General features: G+C 44.0%; 1 protein-coding gene across 1 annotated transcript in view; it reads right to left on the bottom strand.

Annotated features, from left to right (window-relative positions):
- Window positions 1-4,811: 4,811 nt before the first annotated feature.
- The window catches only part of wdr46 (WD repeat domain 46), a 47,363-nt gene continuing 40,100 nt past the window's right edge, over window positions 4,812-12,074 (bottom strand). Inside the window, exon 6 of the mRNA XM_060851153.1 lies at window positions 4,812-4,918. Within this exon, the coding sequence (XP_060707136.1) occupies window positions 4,812-4,918 (107 nt within the window). The remainder of the gene's footprint in view (window positions 4,919-12,074) is intronic.

Below are 12,074 nucleotides of genomic sequence, written 5' to 3'. Positions count from 1 at the left end.
CTACAGTCTATATCTTCCATATCCTTTTCCACAGTCAATACTGATGCAAAATATTCATTTAGTATCGCCCCCATTTTTTTGGGGCTCCACACAAAGGCTGCCTTGCTGATCTTTGAGAGGCCCTATTCTCTCCCTAGTTACCTTTTTGTCCTTCATATATTTGTTAAAACTCTTTGGATTCTCTTTAATTGTATCTGTCAAAGCTATTCATGTCCCCGTTTTGCCCTCCAGATTCCCCTCAAGTATACTCCTACTTCCTTTATACTCTTCTAAGGATTCACTCGATCTATCCTGTCTATACCTGACATATGCTTCCTTCTTTTTCTTAACCAAACCCTCAATTTCTTTTGTCATCCAACATTCCCTATCCCTATCCCTTTCACCCTAACAGGACTATATTTTCTCTGGATTCTTGTTATCTCATTTCTGAAGGCTTCCCATTTTCCAGCTGGCCCTTTACATGCGAACATCTGCCTCCAATCAGGTGTTGAAAGTTCTCGCCTAATACCGTCAAACTTGGCCTTTCTCCAATTTAGAACTTCAACTTTTAGATCTGGTCTATCCTTTTCCATCACTATTTTAAAATGAATAGAATTATGGTCGCTGGCCCCAAAGTGCTCCCCCACTGACGCCTCAGTCACCTGCCCTGTCTTATTTCCCAAAAGTAGGTCAATTTTGCACCTTCTCCAGTAGGTACATCCACATACTGAATCAGAAAATTGTCTTGTACGCACTTAAGAAATTCCTCTCCATCAAAACCTTTAACACTAGGGCAGTCCCAGTTGATGTTTGGAAAGTTAAAATCCCCTACCATAACTACCCTATTATTCTTACAGATAGCTGAGATCTCCTTACAGGTTTGTTTCCCAATTTCCCTTTGACTATACAACAATCCCAATAAGATGATCATACCTTTCTTATTTCTCAGTTCTACCCAAATACCTTCCCTGGATGTATTTCCAGGAATATCCTCTCTCAGCACAGCTGTAATGTTATCCCTTATCAAAGATACCACTCCCCCTCCTCTCTTATCTCCCTTTCTATCCTTCCTGTAGCATTTGTATCCTGGAACATTAAGCTGCCAGTCCTGCCCTTCCCTGAGCCATGTTTCTGCAATTGCTATGATATCCCAGTCCCATGTTCCTAACCATGCCCTGAGTTCATCTGTCTTCCCTGTTAGGCCCCTTGCATTGAAATAAATGCAGTTTAATTTATTAGTCCTACCTTGTCCCTGCCTGCCCTGACTGTTTGACTCAGTTCTGTTCTCAACTGTACCCGTCTCAGATTGATCTCTTTCCTCACTATCTCCCTGGGTCCCACCCCCCTACCTCACTAGTTTAAATTCACCCAAGCAAGTACATTTCCCTGCCAGTACATTAGCCCGCTTGCAATTTAGGTGCAATCCGTCCTTCATGTACAGGTCACTTCTACCCCAAAAGAGATTCCAGCAATTAGCCATCCTGGGTTTGTTCAATGCATTTACATCAGTTGTATGATCCTTTGATCTTTTACCTATAAATTGTGTGTCTGATGTCCCCTCTCCCGCAGCACCTGAAGGAGGAGGGAGGTTCCGAATGCTTGTGTTTTCAAATAAAGCTGTTGGACTATAACCTGGTGTCGTACAATGATTGACTTCATTGCAAAGACTGATCAGAAATGTTTTAGGAACTGTGTATGTAGACATATGAAAGTTTATTATGAATTAAGTTTTCTTTGGAACAAAAGTAGCTCTCACACACAAAACAAAACTGTCCTTCTCAGTCTCTCGCTCTGTAAATCCTCCTTTTTCAGACTGGATCCTGGGGTTGGAATGGATCAGCATTTATTTAGCTGTTAGCAGTCAGCCTTTTTTAGTCTTTTGCGTGTGGGAGTGCTGCAGTGTTCAAGGGTCAGTGCTGAGGGAGTGCTGCAGTGTTCAAGGGTCAGTGCTGAGGGAGTGCTGCAGTGTTCAAGGGTCAGTGCTGACGGAGTGCTGCAGTGTTAAAGGGTCAGTGCTGAGTGAGTGCTGCAGTGTTCAAGGGTCAGTGCTGACGGAGTGCTGCACTGTTCAAGGGTCAGTGCGGAGGGAGTGCTGCACTATTCGAGGGTCAGTCCTGAGGGAGTGCCCCACTGTTGGAGGATCAGTGCTGATGGAGTGCTGCACTGTTGGAGATCAGCACTGATGGGGTACTGCACTGTCAGAGGGTTAGTGCTGATAGAGTGAACATAGAACACAGAACAGTACAGCACAATGCAGGCCATTCAGCCCTCAATGCTGTGCCAGCCTTTTATCCTACCTTAAGATCAGACTAACCTGCATATCCTTCATTGTACTATCTTCCATTAACCGATGCGAGAGTCGCTGAAATATCCCTGATGTATCTGACTCTACAACCACTGCTGGCAGGGCATCCCACACACCCACCAATCTCTGAGTAAAGAACCTAACTCTGGCATCTCCCCTAAACTTTCCTCCAATTACTTTAACATTATGCTCCTTCATGATAGACATTTCTGCCCTGGGAAAAATGTCTCTGGCTCTCCACTCTGTCTATGTCTCTCAATACCTTGTACACCTCTATCAAGTCACCTCTCATCCTTCCTCGCTCCAATGAGAAAAGCCCGAGCTTCCTCAACCTTTCTTCGGAAAACATGCCCTGCAGTCCAGGCAGCATTCTGACAAATCTCCCTGCACCCTCTTGAAAGTTTCCACATAATCCCTCTAATGAGGCGATCAGAACTGAACACACTATTCCAGTGTGGTCTAACCAGGATTCTATAGAGCCGCAGCATAACTCTGCAGCTCTTAAACTCAATTCCCCTGCAAATAAAAGCCAACACACCATATGCCTTCTTGACAACCCTATCAACCTTGGTGGCAACTTTGAGGGATCTATCGATATGGACCCCAAGATCCCTTTACTCCTCCACGCTGCCAACAATCCTGCCTTTAACCCCATATGCCGCATTCAAATTTGACCTTCCAAAATGTATCACTCCACACTTTTGCAGATTGAACTCCATCTGCCACTTATCAGCCCAGTTCTGCATCCTGTCAATGTCTCGTTGCAACTTACAACTGCCCTCCATATTATCCATGACTCGACCAACTTTGCGTCATCGGCAAACTTACTAACTCACTTAGAAATCACAAAGATCAGAGGTCCCAGAACCTATCCCTGTGGAACACCACTGGTCACTGAGCTCCAGGCTGAAGACTCCACATCTACCACCACCCTCTGTCTTCTATGTGTCAGCCAATTCTGTATCCAGACAGGCAGGTTTCTCTGTATCCCATGCCTCCTTACTTTCTGAATGAGCCTATCATGGGGAATCTGATCAAATGCCTTGATAAAATCCATATACGCCACATCCACTGCCCGACCTTATCAATATGTTTTGTCACATCCTCAAAGAATTCAATCAGATTTGTGAGGCATGACCTACCCCTCAAAAAAGATATGATGTCAATCTCTAATCAAACTATGGTTCTTCACATTATCATAAATCCTGTCTCTCAGAGTCCTCTCCAATACTTTGCCCATCACTGACGTAAAACTGACTGGTCTGTAATTCCCAGGATTATCCCTATTCCCTTTCTTGAACAAGGGAGTAACCTTTGTAACCCTCCAATCATCTGGAACTACTCCAGTGGACAGTGAGGATGCAACAATCTCTTCCCTCACTTCCTGCAGTAACCTAGAATATATCCCATCTGGCCCAGGGGATCTATCTATCTTTATGTTTTTCAAAATTTTCAACACATCCTCCTTCCTAACATCAACCTGTCCTAACACAAGGGCATTGCACACTGTCAGTGGGTCAATACTAAAGGAGTGCCACACTGTCAGAAGTTCAGTGCCGACAGAGTGCTGCACTGTCAGAGGGTCAGTGCTGACAGAGTGCTGCACTGTCAGAGGGTCAGTGCTGACAGAGTGCTGCACTGTCAAAGGGTCAGTGCTGACAGAGTGCTGCACTGTCAGAGGGTCAGTGCTGACAGAGTGCTGCACTGTCAGAGGGTCAGTGCTGACAGAGTGCTGCACTGTCAGAGGGTCATCACTGAAGGAATGCCGCATTTTCGGAAGGTCAGTACTGAGGGAGGGCTGCACCTTCAGAGGGTCAGTGCAAAGTGCATGTGACACTGTCAGAGGTCAATACTAAGGGACCCCTGCACTGTCAGGTGATCAGTTCTGATGGAGTGCTGCCCTACTGGAAGGGTCAGTACTGAGGGAGAGCCGCACTGTCAGGTGATCAGTTCTGATGCAGTGCCGCAGGTTTGGAGGGTAAGTGTGGAGGGAGTAGCAGAATGCTGATCCTCACAGCTGGGGTTTGAAGGGGTGGGGGATTATCAAGATCTTGGGAGGACATTACCCCCCCACCCCCATAAACCCTCCCTCTGGGTGTGACAGCCTCACACCTCCTTTTCTGTAGTCAGGTTATCAGTTCTCCCTTGAAGTTAACGTCTTCTTACTCTTCAATGGATGGGTTGATCCTTGGATCTGCAGTGAGCAGCTGAAGGGAGCTAATCTACTGAACAAGCACTCCCAGTTTCTCATGCTCTCCCTCATCGAATGTCTTGTGGTTGCTGTGTAGTTGTTGCCAATGTAAACCACCCAGGGGTTCCCCTTCACCTTCAGGGAGTGAGCAATATCACTGAAGAACTTCAATCCGAGGTTCAGGGTACAACTGTAAAAGGTTCCATTGTTCCCCATGCAGCCCTCATGTTCATACAGAGTAATCTCACTCATCGCTGCAGGGATCTCCTGGAGAGTCTGGGAGGGAGGGTAACATTCTCTGTGTCTGAGAGGAGCAGCCTTTATATTCCTGACAGCTCAGCAACTGTGACCAGGAGCTGGGACCTCAGTGTCCTCCTCCTCCTCCTCCTCCTCCTCCTGCTCCTGGAACAGTTCCCATCGCTGCTTCTCAGAAACCAGCATCACTGAGGGACAGGAAGGCACTGTGTTATCACACTGTGGTTTTTGGGGAAGTTCATCCTGAGCTGCTCTGTGGGTCAGTTTCCTGGGACTCGCACTGAGCCAAACATCGACTGTGCCAGAAGGACCATCAACCCGGTATCCTTCATATAGTCGGGTGACCAGAACTACACACAATAATCCAAATGTGGTCTCATCAAGTTCCAACTTCCACCCTGCTCTCACCTTCAACTTGGTCCATCTCTGACTCCTCACTTCCCTTCCTCAACATGTGTTTCCATTTCTGGGGATAGACTAGCTACCAATTCCCACGGGAACAGGAACCCATTCTCTCTGACTCTCAATTCTTATTGTCAGTCATTCACTTCAATCTCTGTCCGTGCACCCTTTCAATAATCCCCTCATCTACCAACCCCCTTCCTATCTCTCTCTCTCGATTCCATTTCCATCTTTCCACACACCTTTCCCCTACACCCCCACCCCAACATCACCTTCTGCATAAATACCACGTTTTCTGAACTGCAACCAGTTCTGATTAAAAGTCACCAACCTTGAAATGATAATTCTGCTATCTCTCTGCAGCTACTGTATTTTCCCAGCAATTTCTGTTTTTCTTTCAGAATATTATGCCAATATTTCATGGAAATAGCACAAACTTCAGATTTGAAGAGGGGAAAAGGTACCATGGAACACCAGTTATCATTGGGGACCTCACCTTCTTACATCAGTCTCATCATTGGATCCTGATCAGGATAATGAAACCTCCAGCAGCTTTGGTCGTCTTTAACACAAGGAAAGCTGAGGCCAATGACAGTGTCCCTCCTGCAGCCTTGAGGTGGGATCAGTGAATGAAGCACAAACTCAGTGTTAGCCCCAAGTCATTCAAACAAAAACTATTTTGTGTCAGATTTTCCTAATGGCAATTCTTGTTTTGTGGAACATAAACATATAATGTCTCACACACATGACTGAGGTCAACACTTCAGCCTCATGGGCTAAGACCTATTAAGTCAAATTACTGCCTGCTTCCATGAAAGAAAAGATCCCAAATCACCATGTTAGGATCAGAAAGTTCTCTTGCCTTCCTGATCAATATTCCTCTCTGCCACTGGCTGCAATGTGGCTGTCTGCTTTGTGGATAGAAGTGACTCCGTTGTAAGTTCACTCCTGAGCAGAGAAGGTTTTAGCCCTTGCAAAATCAAAATGAAATGGCATCAAGGTCATGTTTGACACTTAAAGTTTTTGGAGAAGCTCATTCCTTCTTAAATTATAAAGGTTACAAAAACAAGAAAACACACCCAACTCACATTTCAATAGAATGAAGCTTCCAACACAAGGCAGAAACAAATATCACTTGTAGGTCTGATAAAGCTCAACCATAAAGCTGAGTAATTATCATGTCACCTTCTTCTTGGAGCCTGTGATGAAATGTGTGTACTTTATATATTTAATAACATTATCAGCATAATTAACAGTAAAACACTAGTCTAGTAGTTATGGCAGACAATTTCAAATCCTCCAGCATTAATTGGGATGGTCATCATGGGAGAAGAGTCACAAGACTCAAAACGTTAACTCTTGTCTCTCTCTCTTTCTGTCTGTGTCTCTACAGTTGCTACCAGATCTGCTGAGTTTCTCCAGTACCATCAGATTGTTTTAGATCTCCTAACTCCCCAGGTTTTAAGTATTTCTGTCGGCTATCCAGATCACATCAGCCCATTAATGGTGTAATTTATTTCTTCACATTGTTTAGTTGCATCATGAACTGGTGTTGGGATACACCAGTCATTGTAACTCATCACCTGATCTCATTCAGAGACACACAATCCCCACAGAACCTGCCTCCCCCACAGTAGGAACGGCTTCTCTCTCTCTCTACTCTATCCGGGCTCCACTCAGGAAATTGAAAATGGAGAAAGAATGAATCCCTGAGGGAGGAGAGAAATGAGGAGACCGGGAGGTATCTGATGGAGTGCGAGCTGATCACACACCAACTTTCCAATGGAATTGAGAAGGTGTGTAAAGGGAAAAGGTATGTTGGCCCACAGGGAAAAGGAAATGGGTGAGGTACGGGACTAATTCGATGATGTAAGAGCCATCAGAGGTATGATGGATAGAATGGCCTTTATAAATCTAATCCAATCCAATCTTTGTTCCAGTCCCATTCAGTGGGTTTCTCAGTTTGTAAAAGTCCTGGGAGTTCACAACTGTGAAACGGCTATTGTGACAGGTATGGGCAGGTCTGAAGGTGTTTGTTCCCATCGATAATTAATTGGAAGGATGTTGTCAGACTGAACGTGTCCTCAGGCAGTGGGAATTACAGAATGATGCAGGAAAACAATTGATCAACTCTCAAAGACAGATATATTACTCAATAACACACAGAATAAGGAACTCTAAATGAACCAGTACAGTCTGGAACAAAATTACTCTACACTCTGGATTAACATTGTGAATGCGTTTTCCAACTCACATTGACTGTAAGCTCACTGTCAGTCATCAGTCACATCCAGGTCACCTCCAACCTGTTTGGACTGGGGTTTGAAAAACTGCATATTGACAGGTCACTTTTGTACAAACAAGAGAGCAGTGGAAACGTAGATCCAAACATTCCATTAACACGGGAAGAACCAACATCCTCAGCTGGTCAAAAAAATCTCCCCATGATGGAGGTGAGAAATGGCTACTGTCAATCTGTCTTTACTGAAGAGGAGGACTCAACCCAGACCATGGGATACAGGAGAAAGCTCTGTCACTGGGAAGGTTCAGAATTAATATAAAAGTCTTGGATCGATTGTTAGCTCCTTAGATAGCACCTTCCAAACCCATGATCACTCCCATGTAGAAAGGCAAAGACAGTAGATACATGGGAACATTATCACTGCAAGTTCCCCTCCAGGTCACTCACTGCCCTCACTTGGAAATATCTCACTGTGACCCACCAGTCCTTCAAGAAGTCGTCAGCACAGAGCGTCCTCAAGACCCTGAGGGCAAAGGAGAGTCATACAATTATAGAGCAGTACAGCACGGATTCAGACCCTTCAGTCCAGCTTGTCCATGCCAACCATATATCTGAAATTCATCCTGTCCCATTTGCCAGCACTTGGTTTATATCTCCCCAAACCCTTCCGATTTGTATACCCATCCAGAGCCTTTTAAATGTTGTAATTAGACAACCTCCACCATTTCCTCCAGCAGCTCATCCCATGCATACTCCAGTCTCGGCGTGAAAAAATTACCCCTCAGCTCCCTTTTAAATCTTTTCTCTCTCACTTTAAATTTTTGACCTCTAGTTTTGGACTCTGCTACCTCAGGGAAACGACCTGATCTATTTACCCCATTATGAAGTTTTAGGTGTGTACTGTACCTTTGAGAGAGAGAGAATGCTATTCGAAACTGAGAGCTTACATCTCCTGCGTGATATGACTAGATGGCAGTCCCAGAGTGCACTGGACCATTGAAAATATGTAGCATTTAGCTGTGAAATAGATACCTGAGTTGGTTGCTGTTTTGACAACAATTTGTATTTATTCAATCAGTTTAAATTATGACTCAGAAAAATAAAATCCAATCCAGTTTGATTGAGATGATCCAAAGTTGGGAAACAAGGAGTTAAAACAAAACAAAAAGCTACCCTGGAATATTTTCCAGACTGTATACTAATAAGGGTCCACTATTATAAGTCACAGCAAGATGCAAAAACTAAAGAGAAAGGCGAAGGAGTTGAGGTTCAGTCAGCTGACACCCTGTTTCACATAATGATACAGAAAAACACCTGAACAGGCAGAGGACTAAGCTGAAGTGTTTAATCCTGAAAGACTAATGGACTGACAACAGAAAGAAGAGACAATAAAAACATATATATGTGTAGATGCATACACAGAAAAGGAACCAGAATGTATTCCTGAGGGTTATTATCTTCAAGGTAGAATCCTAATCTGAAAGTGGAGAGCACGGCAGGTTAGTGCAGAGGAGAAATGGGCAGAGGGGCACCAGATTGTGTTTCCGGAAGCACACAGACAGGAAGTGTTACGGGAAGCACATGAATTACAAGTAGGAGGTCACTTAGGTGTGAGGATGACAAAGGCTAAAGTAGAAAAACACTTCTATTGGCCTGTACTGCACAAGGATGTGGTTAAATATTGCTGTCCATGCCATCTGTGCCAAATGGTAGGTAGGCCACAGATGGTAATAAAACCAATTCCTGCATTCGAAGAACTTTTCACATGGGTCATGGCTGATTGTGTAGATCCCCTCCCAAAAACTGAAAGTTGGAACCCGTACTTGCTAACCATAATGGATGTCTACCAGATTTCTGGAAGCAATTCCATGGTGGAGTATTAGACAAAAACTGTGGTGGAAGAGTTAGCAGCTTTCTTTACGCAGTATGGGTTACCCAGAGAGATTCAGTCAGACCAAGGGGATAATTTCACTGCTCACCTGTTTCAGAAAGTCATGGATAGCTGAGGCACACAGCACTTTAAATCAAATGTGCACTTCCCTGAATCCTAGAGAGCCCTGGAAAGGTGGCATCGGACACTAAAGACCATGTTAAGAGCTTAATATCCAGCCTACCTGAATGATTGGGATAAATGTATCCCATTCACATTGTTTGCCATTAGAAATGCCCCAAACAAATCTCCTCAGTTTACTCTCTTTGAGTTAATATTCAGACATGAAGTGAGAGGGACTTTGAAATTAATTAAAGAAAGATTGACAAGACCAAAGTCGGAGATCTCACACTTGGATTATGTGTCTGAGGTGTGGGAGAGATGAAATTGGGTCGGTGAGTTAGTTAAACAGCACCTGAAAAGGGCACAGCATAGAATGAAACAGGTAGCCGATAAAAACATGAATATTTGTATGTTTTCCCAAGGGGATGACACATTAGTATTGTCACCAGTGGTAGGAGATCCCTTCAAAGCCAGGTATAGTGGTCCCTATCAAATTGAGAGAAAGCTGAATTAGCTAAACTATCTGGTAAAGATACAGGATAGAAAAATCTGTGTCGGGTATGTCATGTGTTTATGTTGAAACCTTATTAAAATAGAGACAGGGAACAGGAGAAACTGGTGTTAGTTACTGCCCCACAGAATGAGGAATCAAATCCAGATGTCATGGAGATTAATGTGTCTCAAAATATGTTAAGTAATGAGGAAGCCCTTGAGGAGTGGGATCGGTGAGTGAACTATCTGCCTCAGGAGCACAGAACTCAGTTGGAAGGTTGGTTGCAGCAGTATGAGGACATATGCAGGAATAAGATGGGGAGGATTATTACTATTGTGCATGAGGTGGAAGTAAGAAATCTAGATTAGAGTAGTGCTGGAAAATCGACATTTCAGAACAAAGCCCTTCATTATCAATGAGGCAGGGAGCCTCCGGGGTGGAGAGATTAATGGGAAGGGGGTGGGGCTGGGGAGAAGGTAGCAAAGAGTCCAATAGGTGGATGGAGGAAGGAGTAAAGGTAATAGGTCAGAGAGGAGGATGATACAGATAGGTGGAAGGAAGATTAGTGGGTAGGACAGGTCATGAGAATGGCGCTGAGGTGGAAGTTTGGAACTGGTGTAAGGTGGGGGCGCAGGGAAATGAGGAAACTGGTGAAATCCACATTGATGCCCTGGGGTTGAAATGTTTCAAGTCGGAAGATGAGGCGTTCTTCCTCCAGGTGTCGGGTGGTGAGGGAGCGGTGGTGGAGGGAGCCCAGGACCTGCATGTCCTTGGCAGAGTAGGAGGGGGAGTCGAAATGTTTGGCCACGGATACAATAAAATGATATTGGTGGATGTGCAGGTGAAACTTTGATGGATGTGGAAGGCTCCTTTGGGGCCTTGGATGGAGGTGAGGTGGGAGGTGCGGGCGCAGGTTTTGTAATACCTGAAGTGGCAGGGGAGGATGCCAGGATGGGAGGATGGGTTGTAGGGGGTGTGGACCTGACCAGGTAGTCACAGAGGGAACAGTCTTTGTGGAAAGTGGAAAGTGGTGGGGAAGGAAATACATCCCTAGTGGTGGGGCCTACCCCTTCAACCGCAACAAGGACACAATGTCCTGGTCCTCAACTTTCACCCCACCAACCTCAGCATAAACAACATCATCCACTGACATTTCTGCCACCTCCAAACAGACCCCACCACCAGAAATGTTTCCCTCCTCACCCCTTTCCATGACCAACCTTGAAGACAGAGGTGCTTCAATTTTTGGGACTAAACAGATTCTTCTGGAAGTTTGTTCCAAATATCAGCAGTGTATGGCACCATTGACAGATTTGCTGAAGCAGAACACAAATTTTCAGTGGGTAGAACAATGCCAGGAGGCATTTGAGAATTTAAAATCACCAGTTTGAGTTCTAAAACTCTTTTTGACACCCTTCAAAGTTGCAATCGATGCTCATGATATCTGAGTTGGAGCTGTACTGCTCCAGGAAGATGATGATGGAATTGAACGACCAATTAGCTGCTTTTCCAGGACACTCAACACCCACCAAAGAAAATACTCTACCACTGAAAAAGAATTATTGAGTTTGGTGCTGGCCTTACAACATTTTAATGTTCATGTGACGAACAATGTGTCAGGGATAGTTGTGTACATTGACCACAATCCTCTTGCAATCTTCGAAAGGTTTAAAGTTAAAATATACAATTATTTTGTTGGAGTCTTAAGTTCCAGACTTTTAATTCACAAATTGTACATGTTGTTGTTGTAAAAATGTGATGGCAGATGTGTTATTATCGATTTAAAGGAAAAAGTACAGATAGATTCCAATGTGTGTGTGCATGCAGAAATTAATATGAACTTAGATTAATGACTTATGTCTTTCATTGTAATGGGATTAAGAATTAGAAAAAAAAAGAAGATATCTTTTCATTATGATCGTTCTTTTATTTCTTTCAGGGGAGGTGTTATGAAGTTGAAGACATGTACTGTACCTGTAAGAGAGAGTGAATGCTGTTTTGAACTGAGAGATTATAAGTGCCTGTGATCTGATGAGATGTCAGTCTCAGAGTGTACTGGAAAATTGAAAGGATGTCACAATTAGCTTTGAAATGGATACCTGAGTTTTGGTTGCAGTTTTGACAACAACTTGAATTTAGTCAATCAGTTTAAATTATGCCCCAGAATACTAGAATCTAACGTGTTTGAATTTATTCTTTTGCCAACATCGAACC

This window comes from Hemiscyllium ocellatum, chromosome 35, assembly GCF_020745735.1.
Source record: "Hemiscyllium ocellatum isolate sHemOce1 chromosome 35, sHemOce1.pat.X.cur, whole genome shotgun sequence".
Taxonomy (NCBI): domain Eukaryota; kingdom Metazoa; phylum Chordata; class Chondrichthyes; order Orectolobiformes; family Hemiscylliidae; genus Hemiscyllium; species Hemiscyllium ocellatum.
Note: the sequence above shows the minus strand (reverse complement) of the source record. Positions and strands in the feature narration are given on the sequence as shown.